Here is a 24,768-nt window from a genome sequence, read left to right as displayed (position 1 = left end):
TGGCTGAGTCTAGTCTGGCTGATTTCCTAAGAGTTGGGGGGAGGAGGGATGGGTAACTCCTAAACCAGCACAGCCATGACCCAGATTGCCATCCTAATTTCTAGACTTTGTGCCATCCTGGCACAAGGACAAGTGTTCTCCCACACGTGGGAAGCAGGAGCTCGTTCACAAGGACAGCGACACCTTCCCAGACACAGCACCTCCGACAGGCAGTGTGACGGACACGCCGCGGGCCAGCTGCATGACAGCAGGGGCTGTTGGCTTTGCTCACTGCAGCTAATGCCTTTGGGAAGCAGGAGACTGAAGCACCATGTCCAGTGACTCCCTGTCTAACCTTACCCTTTCCCTTCTTCTGGAAGCAGGGAGAAAGGCATCACAAAGACAGAAATGCTGGAAATCCAGCGGGTATCCAACAGACACCCAAGCGTGGAGGGGAGTTAAATAGGTGGGTCACAACATCCCATCACTGCCTTAGCAGCTTTTTTACCCATAATGGGCATTCTACAGCTTTGCTAAGCAACTTGTTGCAGTTACTTTACCTTCAAAGCACTTAAAAAGCCTTTCCCAGCAGCTGGTGTTTGGGTAGCAGCAGGTATCCCAGCTTGGATTAAAAGTGCTGTGGCTAGCAGGAGTAGGGGACTGAGTCCCTTTGGACTCAGCTTTGGTGAGGCCACACCTTGACTACTGTGTTCAGTTTTAGGCACCACAATACAAGAGAGATGTGGAGGTGCTGGAGCGGGTCCAGAGGAGGGCAACGAAGCTGGGGAAGGGCTTGGAGAATAAATCTGATGAGGAGCAACTGAGGGAGCTGGGGATGTTTAGTTTGAGGAAGAGGAGGTTGAGGGGAGACCTCATTGCTGTCTACAACTACCAGAATGGACATTGTGGAGAGGCTGCTGCTGGGCTCTTCTTGCAGGGAATTGGAGACGGAATAAGGAGGAATGACCTCAAGCTGAGGCTGGGGAGGTTTAGATTGGACATTAGGGAAAGGTTTTTCACAGAGAGAGTGGTCAGGGACTGGAATGAGCTGCCCAGGGAGGTGCTGGAGTCACCCACCCTGGATGTGTTTAAGGGTGGTTTGGATGTGGTGCTTAGGGACCTGGTTTAAGGTGAATCTTGTATAGAGTAGGGTTCTGGGTTGGATTTGGTGAACCTGAGGGGCTTTGCCAACTTGCATGTTTCTGTGATTCTGTGACACATAACCTCTCTCAGGGCACTGCAAACATAAATAAGGCAACCAGGAACTGCAGATGTTTAGGTGGAAAGTGCTCTTGCAAAGTTAGGCAAGTGGAGAGCTCTGCTTTCAGCTGAGAGCAAGCACATCCCTCCTCACCCCAGCATTCAGCTGTGTATGGGCTGCACATTGCCTCTCTGCTCCCCTAGGCCTAATTTGATTATACTGCTTGGCCAGCTCATCAGAGACCTAATCCCAGGATCTAATCTTGGAGGCAACAGGCAGCTGACTGTCTGCACTATTTACTTGGAGGAGCGTCCTTGGGACTGCGTGGAGGGCAATGCCACTTGATGGGATGGGAGGATGTTCACCCACCCAGGAGACAGTCAGGATCCTGCTCACCCCATCTGCTCAGGCCACCCAAGTTCACTGGCCTCTCTGACAGCAATGGGACGTGAGTGGCATCAGGCAGACACCATGGCTCTGGGTCCCCCCCCGCAGTTAACAAGAGGCTGGGTGGAGGATATGCCTACAGACACCCAGCTTCAGTCCTTCCAAAGCATCAGGGTTATATAAATACACACATATATAAATACAGGATACAAATACAGCCTCTGGCAGCAGTATCAGTCTCGTATGCAGATCTGGGGTTGTTTAGCCTGGAAAAGAGGAGGCTCAGGGCAGAGCTCATTGCTGTCTGCAGCTATCTGAAGGGAGGCTGTAGCCAGGTGGGGTTGGGCTCTTCTGCCAGGCAAGCAGCAACAGAAGAAGGGGACAGAGTGTGAAGCTGTGGCAGGTGAGGTCCCAGGCAGCAAGCAACAGAAAGAGAGGACACAACAGAAGAAGGGGACACAGTCTCAAGGTGTGCCAGGGCAGGTCTAGTCTGGATGTTAGGAGGAAGTTGTTGGCAGAGAGAGTGATTGGCACTGGAATGGGCTGCCCAGGGAAGTGGTGGAGTCGTATGCCTGGAGGTGTTCAAGCCAAGCCTGGCTGGGGCACTTAGTGTCATGGTCTGGTTGACTGGATAGGGCTGGGTGCTAGGTTGGCCTGGATGATGTTGGAGATCTCTTCCAACCTGATTGATTCTATGATTCTGTGATGATCCAAACTCTCCTCTCCTGAGAAGGAGCAGCCTTGAGGGATCACAGCCCTTTGTCAGGACTCTCCATCTGCAGAGGGAGCTAATAAAAACTTACTGGTATTTTAAGACTGGAACACAGAAATCTATACCCACCCAAATTGAGAAATGGGTGTGTTTACAGAGATCAGGACATGGAGAGATATATTCTGGGTAGGTAAGATACATTACAGTACCACTTGTTCCCACTTAGTGCCATGGTCTAGTTGACTGGACAGGGCTGGGTGCTAGGTTGGACTGGATGAGCTTAGAGGTCTCTTCCTATCTGATTGATTCTGTGATTCTATGATCTCCAATTGTTCTTCCCACGGGTAGATCTCGCAGGACATAGACATCACAGAACTCCAGGGACCACTCTGAGAAAGGGAAAGAGTTCTCCCATTGATTTTGGCATTTGCCTGATGCAAAAGAAAAACACTTTTAATTATGATGATAGAACAAAATCATCCTCACTGCTCTGACTGTGAAGAACAGGCAGCACCTTTGCACACACAGAGACAACGGTGAAGCAGAAGCTTTATTTACAAGACAAAACTCCTCCTTCCAAAAGCTCTAGAGATAAACCAAAGGAATATTAATGCAACCCCATGGATCCCAAAGGCATGGAATTCTGAGTCAATAAAAGGCAGACAGCTGAGGATCCCCATAAAAATGGGCCTTTATTTTGTGATTCTTCCTTTCATTACCTGGATTCTGCTTTCACCAGAGCGAAGAAATACAGTTTCTTTGATAGGCTGCAAATCTGAAAGCAGCTCCTGCCAGGAGCAGAACACCAGGAAAAAAAAAAAGTCCCACAGCAAAAGGGAAAGCTATAAAATTTGAGAGGAGAGGAGGCTTTCAGAAGTGCCAGTTTCCCAGTGCAATGGCTGGAAGGGTGGCCTGGCCTGGCGGCAGTTCAATCATTTTGTAACGAAGGACAAATACTTTCAACATCCTGAGAAAGAGGGCGGGGGGAAGGGGGGCACAGCTCCCTTGCTTTCCCTCCTGCTATTCTTTCTCCTCCCTCCCCCCACCCCTTGGATTTTCAATAGCTCTTTAGTGTTTCCATCAAAGGCTTTGGCCATTCATCCTCCCTTCTGGTGCCTGCCTTCCACCTGTCTATCCATCACGGCCCTAACTCAGGTCCTTTTTTTTGTTTTAATAGCCCTTTTTTTGCTATTTTTCCTGTGGTGGGATTTGTTTATAAGCTTCTGTACTACCTAAGCTGGAGGGGATGGAGGCTACTGGGAGGAAAAGTGAGAAAGCAGGATTAGGGAAGAATAATTCAGCTCCCGTTGCATTTCCATCTGAACGGTCATAAAATGTGCAAATCCTGGTCCTGGGAATTTCGTGTCAGAGACCTTCCCTGCCATTGCCCTTCCCTTGCCCCTTCTCTCTCACTCAGGCAAAAACACTCATCAGGAAAGATGCTTCTGACCCCATGGACACCAGAGGCCTGGTGTGTGCCTGCAGGGAGAAGGCTCCTACCAGCACGTGTGCAGGGCAGACACTCCAGATGTGGCCATAAACTACTGAGTGGGAGGATGTAGAGATTGGATCTGGCAGCACAACAAGAGGAAGTGGGGAAAGGCCATTTTAATGTGACAGCTCCCAGCACCCTGACTATAATTAATTAGCCAGGGTGACAAATAAAAATGAAGTCACTTCTCCAGTTTGTTCACTTGTACAGAAATGGATGAATGCAGGTGGTCAGCTTGAAGAGTTTCTACTCTCCCCTTTTTAGCTCATCTACCATCACAAGGCACCAAAACAGGCATGGGCCAGCTTTCTAAATCCCTGAGATCCACCAACAATTCATCTTGTATCACACTGCAGGACCTAGGAACAACTACTGCTGTACACAGGTCAAGGAAGCCTTGTCATTGAGACAAGCAGAGGGCTGAATGGCTGCATGTGGCCTCTGTGCACCCCTGATACCTGGGGTCAAAGAAGAGCAAGCAGGGATAAAAAGCATTTAGAAGAGCAAGTAGGGATAAAGAGCTGTCCCCAACCCTAGTGAGCCCACAAACCTTTTCTTGGTGGAACTTCATGTCATGTCTGGCAGACCTGGCAACAGCTGGCAGCTTTCTTTCACATGTAAACTCCTCTTGGAGATAGTGAGGATCACCCAACAGGCAGCACACGTCAAAATAAGTTCCTTTGATTGACAGCTGTTTATTACTTTTAAATAAAATGAGAAGAGATTGAATGGGTTGCCCATCAGCAGCTCAGTGCTTTGTTTGGCAGCTTCCTGGGCAGCTTACATATGACAACACAAAATAAATTTCACTTGCTTGCAGTAGCAGTTTGCTATAAATTCAGTCCATGGAGGATTTATAGTTCTAGCAGCAGTAGGATACATGAAATGAGAAGCCCTTTCATCCTTAAACTGCTCTGCAGTCTGTTGGAGATGATGAAAGTCATTGTTTCTAAGGCCAGAGGAGAGCAGGAGCTCATTCAGCCAGTTTGGCTGTGCTAGGAGGAGGTGTGCAAATTGGGTCCAAAGACGAGAGGAGGCCCAGAGAAACAGCAGCCCTTGGTTTTGCAGAACAGTCAAAAAGTAATCCTTAATGATTCTAGCTTTGCTTCACAGGCTGGAGGGGAGCAGTATTTCCATCAACTAAATGATCTCAACTCTTTGGCTTCCCCGAGGGCACTGCAACAGGACAGACTTCGACTGCTCACCAGAGTCACTCTCAGATGTTTGTGTTCCTCCCACCCACCAGCAGCCTCGAACCTGAGCACGTCTTTGGCACAGCAGGTGGCATCTTTAATCCCACGGAGGGCCAGCCCGAAGCGAAGATTAGCAGAAGAATTTGTTTTCATTAAAATCCAACCTACCATTACCATCCTATCTGATGGTGAGGGCTTCAAATGCGCATGTCCAGCTATTCCAGCTCTGCTTCTGCAAGGAAAGGGCAGCTCAGCAACCTGCCCCTTCACTTTCTAATGTCTTTGTTTCTTTTAACCAACAAGCAGCTAAGACAGGCACAGAGAGGAATGTTAAATGCACCTCCTCCTGGAGAAGTCTGTCAGCAAAGACGATGGAATTGGGATTTCTCCTTAATTATGGGGGTGGGATTGGTTGGGTTTTTTTTTTGACCATGGAACTGGTCTGATTTTTCTCCCAGAGAAATTATTTTAAAGGCCCTTGGGAAAAAAACAAACAAACAAACAAACAAACAAAAAAAAACCAACCACCAACCCCCCCAGAAAAAAACAACCAAAACAAACCAAACACACACAAAAAAAAAACCCCAACAACATAACAAAAGAAAACAAACCAAACCCAAAACAGGAGAAACCAGAAAGAGACATACAAATAATCACTAATATGTGCAGGAAAAATACAAACCTTAGCACCATGCACTCCCCTCATTATTAGACAAAGGTTGGGAAGGGTTCAGGAGTGTAAAATGCTCATGTGAATTATGAGATTACTGCTCAGTTTTCTTTCAAGTCGTGGGCTGGAAACAGATGGTGGCTGTAGCATTTATGACGGCACAACATGTTACTGCAAGCCTAGCCATCTCTCTCTCTCTCTCCTCAAAAATGCAGCTGCAAGGAAAGTTGTGGAAAATCACATTAATAGTCTCTTCCACCACAGTTTTCCAGCCCTTCATCCCCGGCCAGCACATGGACAGAGCCGTCCTGTATCCCAGTAAGAATACTCTTCTAATCCCTGTCCTGGCTAGTTACCACTGCCTGGGTATTTAACAGCCAGTTAAAATGTGGGGTTTGTTAGCATCAGAAAGAAGCCTCCATAAAGCAGGTCCTTAAGGTCAGAGCAGATGCCATGTGACCCCCATAAGGGAAACACTCAGAAAGAAGCAATCAGACTGTCCTGCAGCTGTTTATTATTTAAACATTCAGTCCAAGCCAAGCAGGTTGATTTATAGGGAAGCAGAAAGACAGGTACAACATTTGCAAAAGCATCTTTGTGACTTAGGAGCCCAGATCTCGCTTTCGAGCAGGAGTACAAACTTTCACAAGGGCAAGCACCTCTTCATTTCCAGAAGGACAGCCTTCCAGTGACCACAAGTTGAGCTCTCTCTGGGTGCCTAAAGATACAATGAGCAACTAATCTGGTATTTAAATACCTTGCCTGCAAATAACAAAAAGAATATTCATGCTTCACTACCTGTGTGCTTCAGTTCTGATGGAAATGCCACCTAAAATACGTTCCTACCTACAGCAAAGCTATCCTCACAGCGTAGCCTAAAGATACAATGAGCAACTAATCTGGTATTTAAATACCTTGCCTGCACAGAACAGAAAAAACATTCAAGTTTCACTACCCATGTGCTCCAGTTCTGATGGAAATGCCACTTAAAATATGTTCCTACCTACAGCAAAGCGAACACAAGAGCTGGCAGGTGGACACATCCTCCATGGTGGAGAACAGCAAAGGATAACTGGGATGTGTGCAGTACTCTGCACATAACAGAGGTGCACACAACACCAGCCAGTGCTAACTTAAGGATAGCACATCTGGGCTTGAAACCATGAGCTGAGCTTCAGGCACAACCCTTCAGCTCTCTGGTCACCATCAAGGGGCCGGTTTACACCAGGGAATGCTTTAAGAGTAGAAAACTCTGACATGACATTCACAGGATCTCTGGGTGCTTTACAAAGATGAAATATTCCTGCTTCACAACACTTCTGAGAGCATTAACTCATTAACAGTAAATCAAATAGCTTGAGATTTGAGCCTTTGTCCAAACCCAGGGTTTTAAGATTACTTCTTCAGTAAAGATTCTGTCAAATAGTAATTTTCCAGATGAGTGTCACTGGCATCCACTTTCACATCACAGTATCACAGTATCACCAAGGTTGGAAGAGACCTCATAGATCATCAAGTCCAACCCTTTACCACAGAGCTCAAGGCTAGACCATGGCACCAAGTGCCATGTCCAATCCTACCCTGAACAGCCCCAGGGACAGCAACTCCACCACCTCCCCGGGCAGCCCATTCCAGTGTCCAATGACTCTCTCAGTGAAGAACTTTCTCCTCACCTCCAGCCTAAATCTCCCCTGGCACAGCCTGAGGCTGTGTCCTCTCATTCTGGTACTGGCCACCTGAGAGAAGAGAGCAACCTCCTCCTGGCCACAACCACCCCTCAGGTAGTTGTAGACAGCAATAAGGTCCCCACTGAGCCTCCTCTTCTCCAGGCTAACCAATCCCAGCTCCCTCAGCCTCTCCTCGTAGGGCTGTGCTCAAGGCCTCTCCCCAGCCTTGTCGCCCTTCTCTGGACACGCTCAAGCATCTCAATGTCCCTCCTAAACTTTGTCACTCTCACTTTGCTGGCCTCACTATTTGATTGAGAACACCAGCTTCAACTTTACAGTGTTCATCCTTGGCCACGCAAACATGATCCTGCTGTTCTTCCTGTAGCTAGATACACCCAGTGCAGTATTTCTGCCTTCTAGGGTACAGAACAGGCTGAAAACAAGCCAGACCTTTACCATTCCCTTTGTCAACTCCACAGCTAGCCCAGGAAGCAGCTACAGGTATTCAATAGTGTACACACTGGCAAGTTTAAAAAGCCTTTTTCCAGAGGTAGACTCTCGCTGGGTGATGTGACCATATACATCCACTGCCTGTGTACTCCACTTGCAAAAGCCTCAGGACCTTTCCACTAAGATAGGGAAAGTATCCTTTTTTTTTTGGGGTCTTTTGGAAACCTCATCCTGCAGAAGTCAGAATGTGCTTCCTGTAAGTAATGAGCTCTAAAGTGTATTAGCAGTTTTCACTTCTGGTTTTATCTTTTTCCTGATCTAGCCTGAAAATTCTTTTGAAGTTGCTCAAAGTGTTCTTCATGTATGCTTGTTTTAGGAAATACCAGATCTCTGTTGGCAAACTTCTCCTTAATTACATGAGATAAAAGGATCAAGATTATCTATCTGCTTCATTTCCCACCTTTTTAAGGTACTACTTTAAGATATGTGGTTTTTTTCACTTGCCTTAGAAAAAAAACACAGTGAAGAAAGTAAGGAAGGGAGAGACCTTAGAGGCCCAGAGAGGACAAGCACTGCCATGGGCTTTCTGCTGTAGCTGAGTTGCTGGTAGAAAGCCACTGAATACTTAAAGCTTTCCCTTCATACTATGGAATAGTTTACTGAAAGGTTGCAGACCACTTGTGAAGCTAACATCACTCCAGACAATGTATAAAAGACTAAGCTTACATTGTGTCAGCACAGTAGGCTCTTCAGGGCTCAGCTGAGCAAGCCAGCTCAGATCATGCCTAACAGCTCATACGCCTCAGGTTGAGCTTTCCACTGACTCTCTTGCTGCATCACAACCATGGAGCTAATGGGAAACATTTGCACTTTCTAACCCCAGCTGCAAGGTCCCAGATTCCCTATTAGATACACAGGCATAGCCTAACTATTCTGGGTTGGCCAGCAGGCTCTGCACAAGAAATGGATACAAGCTGTCAGGTGAAGCACATATAAGAGAAACACCTTTCTCAATAAACAGTGACAAGTTGATTTAAAAGCAGTACTGATGGTAATCACATGCTGAGCATTAACCTGCAGGACCTCTGTATGGCCTCACTGGGGTAAATGGTTTCTGTCATTTTTGGTGTGGAAACTTGTTGCAGTCAAGGGGAATTCAGATCCTGAACACATTTTTTTTTGCAGCTTCCTGGCTCTAAGAAGACCCCAGAGCAGTTTACTGTCAGTGAATTTGGACCACAAAATGTCTTCACTTCCAAGTGCATGAGAACAGAGCCCTTAGTCTGCATGGGAACATTACTGTCAAGTAGATATCACATCTCCTCAACCACACAACACACCATGAGACCTTTCCCTGCTTGAAGAATCTGTTGGCTGAGATGCTGATGCTCTCAAGACAAGGGAGAAAGGGAAAACTGTAGTGCTTGGTGGCAGCCAGGGAGGACACGTCTTCAGGCAGGACTACTTGAGCATGAGAAGGCATATCTTGGCTTCCTTAAAGTACTGCAGCATCTCTTCTTCCTCAAAGCTGACACAGTTGGGCAAAAGAGTCCAGTAAAGCAGAGGCCATAGGAGAAAATCTGGCCTTTTGAAACTTCCCTGGTCTTCAGCTTAAACCAGCCCCAGCTTTACACAGAAAAAGATGTGTAAAGCCAAAGAACTAAGGAAGAGGTGAAGCATGACTGAAGCAAGGGGGATTCCCTATCTGAAACGTCAGGCTGCCCCAGCAGTCGAGGAGGCAGACCACAGGCACTTGAAAAGTCACTCCTGGGAAACACCTACCCCAAAACCAGAAAGCAAACCTCAGGTTTGGGTGCTGCTACCTAGAGAAGGAAGGCAACACTCAGAGTGACAGCCCTGGGTCAAAATTGGTCTCTCTGCAGAGCAAAGACACACATTCTGATGCCAGCTGAGGTTTCTTGATGGTCTTGTAAAATTAAATGAAATTAGATGCACAAATCATTTAAGCTGCTGTAAAAAAATCACATCTAGGCTTGTCCAGCAATTCTGCAGGGCTCTCCAACCCCCACTGAGGTCTAGAAGTTTAAGTTCATCCTCAAAAGGGAGCTGAGGCAAATCAGCACTTCAGCCACAGGCCTGCTGCAAACAGAATCCTCTTTCTTGTGGTCAAACAGGGGATATTTTGAATTGATGTCTTTCTTCTCCCCTTGTGAGTAAACCAAACCATTTCTATGAGTAATTCTAGCTGCTAATTGCCAAGGAAAAGCCTGGTAACAAATGCTCTGCATTTTTGACAGGGCAGAGGCTTCCCTAAACAAAGTTGCTGCTTTATATTTTCTACCAGCACATGTTCACATCCGGGGACCTGGGCAAATTCCAGTCTGGATGAGTCTCTCTGTGGGAAACTGCTTTTCCTGGTTTTCTTGGTTTAACTGCTCCAGGAAACGAGTCCATTTTTATAGCAACTCTGAACAGCAAAATATGAAACTGTCACCTGCTTTGGGGCAAGAGTTTCGGGTCAACTCTCAGGGAAGTGGCAGCTCCAGAGAAGTCAGTGGAGTGCACCTCTGCACGCCAGTTAGTGATCTGGCCGATTATGTCATTGGTTGATCAGTTACTAGAACACAGAGCTACCACTGGCCTAAGGAGTGCTCCATTTTCATACGTCTCAAAGTTCATCCAAGCCCTGATGTATCGATAAGTGAAGTATTCGAGTATTATGGTCTGTAAAGATGATCATTAACTGCAGAAAGATTGGAGGCTGAGCAGTTTCTGTTAACATCTACTTTGTCACTGAGTGATCATTATGTGGAGTGTATTTCCCTGATTCTTTCTTCGTCTGCCAAATGAAGCAGGGTGAGATTTTCACAAGGCTTTTCTTCTACTTATTTGTGATTGCTTTCAAGAAGTATGATGGATTTCAAGTGCTACAGGCTCGACTGCATCTCTGGGTGCTTCTCCTTTTCACATACCTGATCTTAACAGCTCCTCTCAGTTTCAAAGATAGGACAGTAAAACCAGCTGCTTTCCTTATGCAAGATCAAAGATAGTATGGAGAGGCCAAAACATCAGGTCTTGGGAAGATGTGCAATCCCTGTTACAAACCTTATTTCCCTGTTTGAGAGACTACTCCAGCCTTCCTATGTGGATTTCTTTTCTGTTGAAGCATACAAGTCAGCCTTTCTCTGCATATTTTTATCTAAGACATTTGGAATGCACAAGTATCAATCCAAACAGCAACTTTTAGATGCTAAAAACTCAAACCAAGTCAGATTTGATGGGCCTGCCAACAAGTCAAATAGAATAATGACTAAATTCCCATCTAGGGGAAGAAGGAACAGTGTAAGAATGTGACATTGAAACCTTCAGTGACAGAAATTCTGTTATCAGGATGCTGCTGGAATTCCTTCTATTGATTATGAGCAAGACCAAGAGTTTGCACGTCCTCAGTTTCAGGTTAGGAACTACGTATTCCTGACTTTACACCTAAGTGAAAAGCTCACCAATCATCACTCAGGAGACCAGTATACAGAAAACAAACTTAGAAACAATATCTAAGGGAAACAGTACCTAACCTATGACTTGTTCTTTGATTTACAACTGTGATTGCAGGCCCCACCTCACAGTCATATGCTGAGATAACAGGTAGCAGTTCAACGAGAGCCAGCCTTAGTCTTTTAGATGTTGTAGTGATCCCAAGCTACTTCAGCACATAATTTAGCCTGACACAGCAAATAATTGGAATGACTAAAGGCACAGGTAACATTCCACAACCAAAAATGGAATGATCAGGTTTTTCACCTTGTTCATTTCAGCTTCTCATTCCTTTCTTTTTAGTTGGTTGCTTTTTTTCCAATAAACTCAAAAGTCATAGAATCATAGAATGGTTTAGCTTGGAAGTGACCTCAAAGATCAATCCAGATCTAACCCCCCACCATAGGCAGGGACACCTCCCACTAGAACAGGTCATCAGACTTCACATGGAATTTACTCTCATTATTTTTTCCCCATGGGCATGACTGTGATTTTTTACATATTGTATACTCTGAGGTATCCAAATAGATCACCTTAAATGGGCTCACTGGCAAAGGCTGGATGTTAGGAGGAAGTTCTTGACAGAGAGAGTGATTGGCATTGGAATGGGCTGCCCAGGGAGGTGGTGGAGTCACTCTCCCTGGAGGTGTTCAAGAAGAAACTGGATGAGGCACTTAGTGTCATGGTCTAGTTAATTGGACAGGGCTGGGTGATAGGTTGGCCTGGATGATCTTGGAGTTCTCTTCCAACCTAGTTGATTCCATGGTTCTATAGTAAGTGCAGTCCTGAATCCACCCCACACCAGGAAGGTACTTTCCCCCAAAAAAAGATTAAATATGTGTTTCAAAATGGCAACCTCTGTGGGGGTAAAAGACTCCCATCTCTTTTTCTTGTGTATTCCAACCTTGTTACTTCATCTTTGGGGTTGCTTGCAACACACTTCAACACTCTAAGAGCATGAAGATTCCCATCCCACAACCAGGATCCTGAGTCAGAAAGGCACATCAACTTATAGAGAGTAATAAAGCATCAACTCTGCTCCATTTGCCTGAGAGATGTTTGTTAGTGGGATGTTTGTCCAAAGTTACAAGCATGCCTAGGCACCAGTTTGAAGAAGGGCAAACACAGGCATCTCTTAAAGTGCTTTTCCACATTAGGGCCTGGGAAAAAAAAACAGGATTGAGCCCACGATGGAAACAATCCCCTTAGGAAATGTTACCCACACCATAAAAGGAATGAATGACATTGAACTGAAGACATGTGCAGTGAAAATTGTCTATGGCATTTTTGTCAATCCCCATAAAATCTGAGCCCTGATTTGTTCTGTGTGCAGCATTGTCACTGGAAGTGATGTAAGGTTGACTTTTTAGAGCTGCAGGAAATGACTAGCCCATGACAGCACAGAAGGCTGCACAAGTGCATGGGCAGGAGGCTGGATTTTCATCAGTCACTACGGTCTCTGACAAGAATGGCAGCAGGTTTTGATCATGTATCCAATGTACAATAAGTAGGCAAAATGACTTACCCTTGGTCTGTTCAGTAATTAGCTCTAAGGGTGCAAGGATTCACTCTCGGAAAGGGAAGATGGTCGTGTGATTTAGGGCACTGGATGAGCACTCAGATCTGAGTCCTATCCCTGGTTCTGCCATAGCCTTGCTGTGTGACCTTGCACAGTCATTTCTCCATGCCTCGGTCTCGCCTAAAACAGGACAACAACAGTTCTTTATTTCAGAGGAGGTATTAGGACAAACCAGTTCGAGGCTGTGCCGTGGGGATGCTACGGCAAAGAGCAGCACAGCAAAGCTCAGACAGGGAACAGTGTCTTGCAATCCAGATGTGGGAAGACACACAGGAATTACATGGAAGAATGAATACAAAAGGCAGGCTGATTTTTGAGGAATGCAACCCTGAGAGGCTTCTCTCTGTTACCTGAAATTAAAGCAAACTTCAGTGGGATTCTTCTGGGTTTAAATGGCTTTTTTACCTGACTCTCTTTCTGAGCTCCCCTAGTACTAAAAGCTGTGTAATAGAAACACCAAGAACATCACTGCTTCTGTTTTAAAGCAGCCAGGACTCCAGCTCAAGAGAGCCTCTTTCTCTTCTGAGCTCCTCTATACTAGAAGCTGTGTAATAGAAACACCAAGAACATCACTGCTTCTGTTTTAAAGCAGCCAGGATTCCAGCTCAAAGAGCCTCTTTCTCTTCTGAGCTCCTCTATACTAGAAGCTGTGTAATAGAAACACCAAGAACATCACTGCTTCTGTTTTAAAGCAGCCAGGACTCCAGCTCAAGAGAGCCTCTTTCTCTTCTGAGCTCCTCTATACTAGAAGCTGTGTAATAGAAACACCAAGAACATCACTGCTTCTGTTTTAAAGCAGCCAGGATTCCAGCTCAAGAGAGCCTCTTTCTCTTCTGAGCTCCTCTATACTAGAAGCTGTGTAATAGAAACACCAAGAACATCACTGCTTCTGTTTTAAAGCAGCCAGGATTCCAGCTCAAGAGAGGGTCAGATAAATATTCAGCATTAAGATTGTCAAAGCCATGCAAGGGGCCTACAAACATCTTTTCCTTCAATTCACAGTCAAATACGAGCATGCAAATCTGAGGTAGCTTTGAAACTTCCATCTTTGCTTTTGGGTACACTTTCAAATTAAATTATAAATGGGGCCACTGATCATAATTGAACTGTCAGATGTGAGGAATAGCTCCAATTCCAGAGTTAACACTGGTGCTGGAATTTCAAAGAGCTTTGGGATGGAGCCTTCAGTAATGAGTTTTTCCAAAAGCAAAGGTGAACCTTTTTCTCTCCACAAATAATGTGTCTGTAACAGCATTTGTCTTTCATGAGGGGGCAGACAGTTTGTAGGCCTGGGAGACAGGTCCTCAGAGTGGGGGGATTTCAGGGCACCTGCCTAGATAAAGCAATTGATTTGGAGAGAAGCAGATGAAAGGCTGTTCTGTCAGGCAGGAGGAGAGAGAACAGCTGTATGACTAGACAAATCCTAGGAAGGGAAAATCGTTTTGGAGAGACAGAAGCAGAGGGATGCAAGCAAAGCAGAGAATAGCTGGAAAGTGCACTACAGAAAGGCAACAGGAACCCAAGGATAGCCAAGAGAACCTCATAGCTCCAATACTGAAGCCCAATGGTGGAAGGAGTCCCACGAGATGCTGTTCCAAGCAGAGTAAAAAGCCTAAACTGAAGGACACAGAAACACCAGAGCTGCCTAGGAACCTCCAGAGCTGGAGAGGAGCAACTCTCTGCAGTCACCAAGTAATGTTTAATAAAGCAGATGCCAAGCAGGACGAAAGACAGAAGAAAAGGAAAGCAAGCTGGCATGTAATCCTTGACTTCACTCAACAAAACCAGCTGAAGGGCAGCTCTGGAAAGACGAAGCACAGAATTAAACATAATGAACTGACTACAGGACCAGTGATCACATACAGTATTGGAACAATGAGACTGTTTTGGGGTAGACCCCTACACATACACTTTCTAATCAGAAAAGACCTCAAAGGAGATTAAATCAGACCACTAACTTCTGAGCTTCTTGAGAGAGGAGGTAACTGCAGGATGCAAAACAGGAAAACCTTTTATCCCCCCATCCCTACCTACTACGTGCAAGGACAAAAGTCAACAAGGTGTTAAAGGATTGCATGGAAAGGTGACTTAAAGCAACGATCGTCATTGACTCCTTCATTAGGCCCCCTACTAGCCCCCACCCCAGAAATAACAGAGCTGTCAATCAGATATCTCAAGGCTCCAATTGCTCACACCCTTCCCTGTAACACTCCAAAGGCAGCACCTGAAAAGTCCAGATGGAGTCCACCTCCAGCAGACAGCGGAAGAAGATATGACACAGCATTCACAAATGCACAGAGAACTGTTTAATTTACAGCCACAATGGTGAAACAAACCATTTCAGAGCTTGGACATTCAAAGTTAAGTCTGACACTCATTCTCATATTCACTTATTGTGCTTAAGTATTAGAGAACACAGGATTACATTAACCGTACACAACAATCTGAGATCCCTGCAGGACCAAGTAGTGAAAGGGATGAGCAAGAATGAGGGACCAGCCCCTCAAGTGGTGTAAGCTGGTACAGCTCCATTGCAGGCAATGGAGTGATGGTGATTTACACCAGCTGAGGATATGGCCCTTGAAATGTCCAACTTAACTTTGAATTAACATCTCCTCTGTCACAACCTTTAATGTTACTGTTCCTTCTGGTTGTATCTGCCACTTGGAAGAAGGACCAATACCATAGCCTGTAACGCTTCAAAGGCTGCTGTGTAGCATCTCGCTCAGCTGGACTAGAGAAAGTGATGCTCGTATCATGATACTATTCCTCACAGTTTAGTTACTGTGGACTGGATCCTCATCTGATGTAAATTAGCTTAGGGGCTGCTGAAGTTAAAAACGTTTGCCAATTTCTACTAGCTGAGAATATAGCCCTGAGATTTTTGTGTTGTCTGAACACTGTGCTTGAGAACAAAGACTCCGGTGCGCCTCATTCCTGCTGACAAAACTAACTCGAGACTACGAGTCTCAAACAAACCACTGCTGGGAAAGACTCCACCCAATCTTCATTCTCTCTGGGTTTTCTGGATTTGGCATAACGCATTTCTTTGCTGGCACCAATAAAATGCACGCCTCTTTATTTCAAGACTATACTATAGGGCCAGACTCACTCGTGATGGCAATCTGCAGAGCTCCATTATACTCAATGGAGTTCCTCCAGGGACACTGGCCCACAGATCTGAACTCAACTTTCTTACACCAGTCCAACCCCAGGACTCTCAAAGAGCTGGGTTTGCAAATTATTCCACTTAAGTGACTCTGACAACCTTTCATACCTGCACAGTGTCTGAGTGGGTCATATAACGTTTTTCATCTATACAATTTTAATGGATATATGCTTTTTTTTTTTTTTGCTTTTTTTTGGCTTTTTCTCTTTTCATTAGATATCTTTTAGACAAAAAAAAAAAAAAGTAAAAAGGAACGGAGCAACATTATTGGCATCCCACTGAAACATAAATATATAAATTACATTTTATACACTTTCTCTTTTTTAAACGCAGACACATACATTCATGTGCATAACATCGTGAACAGTACACTTAGTGGAAAACAAGCACAGACAATCTTTAGTTAAATGTATTTTCCAGTTTTGGTGCTCAACAAATACACTGGGAAAATGGTCACGAAATAGAAGGGTGACTAACTCTAGCTCTGCATTAGCGGCTGCAGCCAATAACGCCTGCTAGCTAACATTGCTTTGTTTGGTTGACATTGGACATAGCTAGAGGAATGGGAGGGGAATGTTTGAACTCTATTTAAAGAAATGGAAAGGTTAAAAATCTCTCTCTCTTCTGCTGTTTTAAGGTTCTGCAGCTCATTCACATGTGAAGCCATTTTTTGCGTGGAAACACTGTCTTCAAGACAAACTTTTTCTTTCTGTCATTCCAAACAAAGAAAACTCTTTCATCTCTTTGTAGATGTTTCACAACTAAAAGAGTCCAGTAGTTCATTTTACATATCCAATGCGATAAATCCAACTAAAACAAAGGGTACATAACACAAACTACTGGGGTGGGGCAGGGATTTTGGCCAAGTGAGTAGCCATGTCATATCTGGCACAGCCCTGCATTTCCAAAGCAGTGCAGAAAGATTTAGCCATGTGGCTCCCACTGCAATCTGTAGGGAACTGAACATTTAATCCTTTGGCACTTTGAAAACACAGCAACCGGTGCCAGAGTATTTTATCTGCCCTGCTATAGTTAAAATAGATTTTGATGTTATTTGGGCTATTCTACTACAAAAATATGACCACAAAATGCCTTTTTTTTTCTTTGTGTTTTTTTTTCTTCTTTTTTCTCTTTTTTTTCTTTTTTTTTCTTTTGGTTCAAGAAAACATAGCAGGCTTTCTCAGGTATATAAAACTGTTAATTTTTAGATAAAAATACAAACTTCACCTTTACAAAAACACATATTTCTGTTGAATACACATAAAGCATAACATTTTACCAAAAATAAAGAATTTTAGGTTTTGTTCAAATATTTGCAGCAAGGTAGTTCCCATGCCACCATGACATTGTACAATGCAGATACAAGAAATTTGTACATTTCACACAGCTCCAACATGTGAAATAAAAGTATCTGGATACTGATAAGAATGACAATTGCTAACACAATATCACTAGTAGGCAACTGGCATAAGTCTCAAAGGGAGAAAAAGGATTTTTGCATGGATATCCTATGATTTGTTTACGCACATCTCTCTTTTTTTTTGTCTCTCTCTTTAATTTTCTTTATATGTAATGCTTTAAATTATGGGGGAGATTGGGGAACATAAACCAAGAAACGTCTAGAAAATTATGCATAGGTATACCATTTTTATTTTAATACATCTCATTAGTTTGCATCCCACTAGGAGAAAATACCATAACGTTGGGTTTCTTTTTTTTGTGTGTGTTCTGCTTATTGTTATACCAGTCTTTTATACGTGTTATTGGCAAATGTAGTCCAAGAGATAATAAAAAGCTAGGCAAAGAGTAAAAGGAAAACTTAATAATCACTTTATGGTGTAAAAAAAAAAAAAACAAAAAACAAAACAAAAACCCAAAAAAAAGAAACGAAAAAAAAGGAGGAAAAAAAAATCCACTTAAGGCTCCCCAGAAGGTTTTTTTTTTGTATAGACTCTGAAAACACCACCAAGCAAGGATGTATTGTTCTATAGTGTTTGCGTGGCATTTGATCATTTCATACATTCCTGCTTTTTTTGTGCCTGAAGTCCACCAGTGTCCATCCATCTTCATCAAGAACGCAGGCACATTTCTTGACGTAAAGCACCGTTGACTGCTCTGACAGAAATCCACTATTCACTTAGATTTTTGTCATGGTTTTGAGTAATTTTGGTATCCTCCATTCATTGAAATGTCTTTTTTTTTCCTGTTTTTCTTTCTGTTTTTTCTTTTTCTTTTTGTTTTTTTTTTTTGGACAGGGAAGCTTCCTATTGTTTCACAGAGTGCTACAATACTTGCTTTGATGTCACATTAAACAAATGTACATTGTCTCTTTGTTCTCATTAAGTGTTCTTTTGAGCCAGTTTTTTTCACACAGGAGAACAAATAAAGTATACAGTCAATAAGCACCATACATAGTAGGTTCAGGAATGTAACAAACCATGTACATCCATGTCCCAGAGAGAAGTTTTTTTCTAGCTTATTTTCACCTTACATCTGCAGGAGAGAAAAAAGATACAATAACTCTATGATTAGAATCAAATGTCCTATCCTCTTAGTAGATGACTTAAAAAAAAACTTTTCTGCATGAAGAGTCACTAACCTGGGACAAGAAGTTCTAAATGCTGTTTTGATTGAGTTTACATGATCACTTTTAAAGTTGAATTTTAGTAAATCTTTGCTTCTATCATACTACTCCCAATAAATACCTGTTAATCTGAAACAGGATATGAAGTTTAGCATTCTTTAGAAATGATACAGCAACATAAATGAAAACTGCCATCGGGAGTTTACGTTGAAGGAAACCAAAAGGTGCTTGCAATTAAATTCACCATCATCCAGGCGTTAGGCACATACACTGCAAACTCCAAAATCATTCCCACTCCAGATACTAGAATCAATTGCAAGTGCTGCAGTTTATATCAAGTCATGAAGAAATGGAAATTCCCTACTTAATTTGGAATGTGTGTCGCTATCATCATTCATTACTAATATGTTGGCCAAAGGATTTCAGTCATTTTTGCACTGAGAGGGTGTTAGTTTTTCACTACACTGGAAAGGTCATGAATTTTGATAACTCACTGTCATCATTCTCCTGAGACTGAATGGACCAGAAAAAAAATAGTGCAATTTTCTGGTGTAAGCCACACAGGGCCCTGCAACACAAGAAATGGTATTTTTTCCCTTGTCAGGTAGACAGGTCATCAGACCATCTCAGGTATATGTACAATCAATCCCAGTTCATGCCAATACATGGGTTTGATGGTCACACATAATAGTACTTGCTGCATGTATACTCAATGTTTTACAACCAATGACCGGAAACAACAATTTGTAACCTGGCAATTCATTCATGCATTATTATGTGATGCTTTGACCTCAGAAATCAATAATAATGAAACAAAAGCAGAGGCAATGGAACTTAAGATTTCAGAAGCTGAAGTATTAGCACCCTTCAGAAAAAAAAAAAAAAAAGAAAAAAGAAAAAAAAAAAAAAGGAAATAAAAAAGCCAAGAAAAAGAAGTAGCTCAGGAATGTAAGATGCTGATGGTGATGTGGAGCTTAAAGGAAAAATACCAGCAGGTAGAATTATCAAAGCCAATCAGATCTAATCTCTTTGCAGCCTTGAGGTAGCAAGTGTCAAGATTTTGAACAGTGATTAAGTTGAAGTGATGATATTTGATTAAGTTTTCCAGTACTTGTGCTATTAGGGTGTTCAGCATATAGGTCCTACCTGAATATCAAATAGTTCCAGTAGGTTTTATGTTGGTTTTAACTTTTTTCGTTTCCGTTTTTTACCTGATTCCCTAGGCCTTCCTGTTAACATAAGGGCAGGGCTGGTAAAAAGCCCTAAAGTAATGCATTTTGTTGAACACTGCAGTAATAAATACTCAAAAGCGTTTACATTTCAAAGAAATCTCATTCTCTTTTGCATTAAAGGAATAATTGCATTAACGTCCTGTTAGACATTCTGCTTACAAAGTAATCAGACAAAAGTAAAGAAATAATAAACGAAGCTGGCATTGCACACGTCATCCCCAAGAGCCATCTATAATTACTGTTACCATGCAGCATTCAACATTTGCTTTCAGCTCTGTAGTTAAGCTATTTTCAGCTCACCATCCACTTGCTGGTGCAAGTTTCGTTCCTATCAGTAATTAAATCCTAGAAATCTATGTTCTTCCATGATGGTTCTACCCCACACCAGAAAGAAAGGTTTCACCTTAAAACCTTAACTCCTTAGTCTTCGGTGATTAAAGACATTTTGGAAAACTCAAATGGATCTAATGATACTTTCTTCCAAATAGAACATGTAGAAAAAATATCAAACAAGACATAAGTAAGAATATCCATTTTAAAAGTGATTTTGTCTACTCGTAATTCAGCCTAGTTTCAGCCAAAACACTCAGCTCAGATTATAAGCTGATGTCCAATGAAATAGCAGCAGAGGCCTAACTTTGCTTTTATACAAACTCTGACTCTCCTGCTCTGCACATAGCAACTGAAGTTTACATTCACTTACACACCAGATTTATGTCTCCATGCAGACATAGAGACAGTATAGAAAACCCTTCCCTGCCCAGTCATCTACAAAATCCATCACCTCTGAACATCTTCATTGCAATAAATACCAGCTCTTTACTCACTCTAATTTGGGGCAGAGTGTACTGTACCCCTAAATTCCTATCAGAGGTGCAAAGCAAACCCTTGAGGCTGCCCTCAACCAAAATTCAGAGAAAAGGAGATGCCTTTTATACTGCAGTGGGTTTCCTGATTATGTGTCAAGCTTAGCATTGATTGCACCATAGCAAGAGGATCTGAGGTAATGATTTTAGGTGATTGTATTAAAGTCAGATTGATAGTAAGTATTTTGTCTCATAAATCTTTCCCCATGGTAACTTAAATGTTGTCTCAATAAGGCAAATTTGGGTTTGACAACTGGCAATAAATTCTTGATGATGTGTAAGTATGAAAACAACAGAAACAGGATATGTTGTTTCAAAACTCCTTACTCCTGAATATTGAATCTGTTAAGTGCTTTACATTAGTTTTGTTAATATTTCCCCCAAGGCCAAGTAAATGTCAGTTTCAGCTCTGTCTCTACAAAGCCTAAGCAGTTAGGCAACAGAGTTCACCAATAAACTGGAACATGACAACCTTTAACTTAGTTAAGCAAGTCCTGAACACTACTGGGCATTTACATTTACTTAAAGACTAACCTAAAGACAATAGACACATTTTAAACTTTGAATCCAAACTCTTTTATCCAGCATGGAATGTCCCTAATTTTGTGTCTTCAACACACAGGAAAGTACTTGGGAGCTTCTCTGCTGAATTCACTGGAAGCAAAGTTTGCTTTACATTCTGTACTAATATAGAAATAAGGTCTATATGAAATCAGCATTAATGCAAAAATAAAAGGAAAACATACCAGTTTCTTCTTCTCTATAATCTGAATTAGTATTTGATGATGTACAGGTGCATTCCATATGCTCTTCTAATCTCACCAGAACTTCTTTTAATTTTGGCTTTTTTCTAACATATTCCACTTTTGCCACCTATAAAATACGATGAGGTATGTACTGAGACACATCAACATAGTTATAGTTCAGAACTCAAGACAGAGTAACTCTAAACCTCTATTTTTAAACGTAGCCAAACCCATAGAAAATGTTAGCATGCTAATAATCTTTTATCTTAATTGTACATCGTGTAGCTATTTATTGTGCAGGCTACTTGTATATTCAAGTTCAGCAGTTTGAAACAATATTCTTTTCCCCCCAAGAGATAAAACAATTTCCCACTCAAGTCAATTTGAAGTTTTAAGCAACTCAGCTTTCACAGACACCACAACAAACTTCTACACAGAATCAAATCTGGTCGTTCTTGCAGACTGCCACTTTCAGTATGATCTTCTGAACTTGTTGACCACTGTTTTTAAGCTGAAGGCTAGCATTGAAGGCATTAGTTTTGGTTTGTAATTATATTTTTTAACATAGTTGTAAATATATTTTATTGTATTGAGATATTACAAATATATGAATTGTAACACAATTGTAGATTATAATGCACAAACTGCTGTCTCCAAGGGCCTCTGACTCTACAGAACCAGGACCTGGATATCAGCTGAGAAAGCAGCAATCTGAATTCTACTCGCTTCCTGCAACGAATGACCTGGGACATGCTTACAAGAGATCCATGCACTGTTTTTAGGTCCAAGGGAACTACCACTTGCAAACTGGATTTAGCCTTTAGCTTTACTGTGGATAGCTGGAAGGCATACAACGTCTCTCCAGTCCACCCACCCACTTCCAACTGCACTGCTCCACTTTGGGCCAAAGTACTGGCATCCTTGAAAAAACAAAAGTCTGAAGGACAAGGTGAGGTTGGAGGAAGAGATGCTAGAAATGCTCTGACCACATGCAGGTCCCTCATCTGAAGGAAATCAATGCACAAGAGAAGGATGCTAGTAGGAGGAGGGGATACTGAACATGAGGACACCCTGACCAACTTGGCACCAGCAGCCAGGAGAGAAGGAACAATCGAAGGGGCAGGGACACTGCTGGGCTGGGACACTGAAACGCACTGTGGGATGCTGGGCACAAGTTTGTGCTACCTGTAATGGACATAATGGTCACCTGAGCAAAGCGTGCCAGAAGGTGTGCAAGGTGTCCAGTGCTCAATATACAATTGTGTTAAACACTGCATAATGGGTGGCAATCATTTACTTGAAATGGAAACCACTAAAATGACATCACAGCTTCTCACTCCTGCTAGTGAATTGTCTACCATTAGACATACAGAGGACTGCAGCATGGCTGTCCCAGCAAAAAAGACCACACAGTGCAGATATGTATTGTAAACAAGATAGATGAGGAAAGAGGACAAGAGAGGCTGGTTGTATCTACAGAAGTTACATGACAAAGACACAGTCTGATCCAACTAAAAGCTCCAGTTTCTACCAAATAAAGCATCCACAATTACACTGCACTCTCCTGGTAACGATCTACTTGTGTTTTTGGTGGAGATTTAATGCTCAAAATCAATCTTCACACTATGAAAATCATTCCCTGGTGCTCCCAAAACAGAAACAACAGTGTTACAAAATAAGAGTGGTGGCTGGAAAAAAGCCATCACCATCACATTCCCAGTTCCCAGAAACACTCTTTTGGCTCCGTGGACACAAACTACCAAGGATCTCTGAATGACAGCAACAGAAGCTAGAGTGAGATCCTGGCCTTGTTAAAGTCAGTGGGAGATCTGCCATTGCTTTTGTGGAGAGAGGAGTTCAGACCCACATTTTAGTCACCACCTCTTGTGTCAACAGGATCTGGAGACAATTTCCATTTACCCAGCAAACAGAAGTTGCAGAGAGACAGATGCAGTCCACATTGAAAGGCACCTTCCACGACTGTCATATGTCCACATAAACAGATGAAGAGCTGGCCATGACACAAGCATGCTTTCCCTGAAAGACTAACTCTGGGTCAGAGCAGCACATTTCAAAACCTCCTCTCAGAACCTAACTCCATCGTGCCTATGAAAGCAAAGACTTGAAACGGAGTCATCTGGCATCAAAGGACAACTAATCCTTAAAATTTACAAAAACAAACAGTAATTAAGACACCTCCACCACCAGAGACAGAGACCCAGCAATCATAAAACTGCTTTCAGATCTGCCATGCTGCTAGAATAAACCAGTGTTACTGAAAATTACATGCAACAAAACTAAACTTTACTCAAGCTTTTTTAAGTCTCTCCTTGCTTGGATTGGTTTTTCAAACTGAAAGATATACAAGATCCTTGTGGCTATCTGATACTAAACAATTATTTTTAAAAAACAAAGTTAAAAGGATAATATTTTGAAGAACAAGATCATGATCTCCAGAGGTCCCTTCCAACCCTATCATCCCCTGACTCTGTGAGAATGGATTTATGCAGTAATTTAAAAGTCTTTATTTTTTACTGTACTGTAGTTAAATCCAGCATATTTCCCACTGTTCTACCTCCTATTACACAAGTTAAACGTTGCAAATATTCATCCTGAAGCATCAGAAATTAGATGAACTGTCGTGCTTGTGTCATCTGTTAACACCTGCTGCTACGCAGGATGCTAATCTCAAACGATTAAGTTTGCAGGTCAGATTTTCAGTAGGTATGCACAGGGATAACTATACTAACAGCATGGGATTTGGCCTCATGTTAGCATTTCTTCCCTCTTTGTAGTTTTCTCTTTGGCATTTATCTTGTACAGTTCCTCTCAAGAGTATTACCGAATGCTTTGAGATTGATCAATCCTCAATAAACCAGTACCAGCTAACGCAACAAAACGAAAAAAACTCAAATCCTTCAAACCCACAAAATATCACTATTTAAAAACTCTCTAAGAGAAAGGCTGTGAAGAAACTGCTTAGCTTGGTTAAATGGTATTTGGTCAGTGGCACCATACTTGCATCACTGTATCATAGAATCATAGAATCAACAAGGTTGGAAGAGACCTCCAAGATCATCCAGTTCAACCTAGCACCCAGCCGTATGCAATCAACCAGACCATGGCACTAAGTGCCTCAGCCAGGCTTTGCTTCAATACCTCCAGGCACGGTGACTCCACCACCTCCCTGGGCAGCCCATTCCAATGCCAATCACTCTCTCTGTGAAGAACTTCTTCCTAACATCCAGCTTATACTTCCCCCAGCACAACTTGAGACTGTGTCTCCTTGTTCTATTGCTGGTTGCCTGGGAGAAGAGACCAATCCCCACCTGGCTACAAGCTCCCT

General features: G+C 42.8%; 1 protein-coding gene across 5 annotated transcripts in view; it reads right to left on the bottom strand.

The window, feature by feature from the left end:
* Positions 1 to 4,442: 4,442 nt before the first annotated feature.
* The window catches only part of PDGFA (platelet derived growth factor subunit A), a 38,899-nt gene continuing 18,573 nt past the window's right edge, over positions 4,443 to 24,768 (bottom strand). Inside the window, exons 5-7 of one of the 5 annotated variants that reach the window (XM_064153733.1) lie at positions 21,423 to 21,549; positions 12,772 to 12,945; positions 4,443 to 5,849 (exon numbers count right to left, since the gene is read on the bottom strand). In XM_064153733.1, coding sequence (XP_064009803.1) covers positions 12,812 to 12,945; positions 21,423 to 21,549 — 261 coding nt within the window. In that variant the 3' untranslated portion in view covers positions 4,443 to 5,849; positions 12,772 to 12,811. Of the gene's footprint in view, positions 5,850 to 6,125; positions 6,353 to 12,771; positions 12,946 to 15,116; positions 18,488 to 18,593; positions 18,708 to 19,724; positions 19,808 to 21,422; positions 21,550 to 24,768 lie in introns of those variants that run through there. The other 4 variants (XM_064153734.1, XM_064153735.1, XM_064153737.1 and 1 more) reach the window with 4 other exon arrangements.

The sequence above is a fragment of the Pogoniulus pusillus genome, chromosome 13 (genome assembly GCF_015220805.1).
Source record: "Pogoniulus pusillus isolate bPogPus1 chromosome 13, bPogPus1.pri, whole genome shotgun sequence".
Lineage (NCBI taxonomy): Eukaryota > Metazoa > Chordata > Aves > Piciformes > Lybiidae > Pogoniulus > Pogoniulus pusillus.
This window is presented reverse-complemented; position numbering and strand designations above follow the sequence as displayed.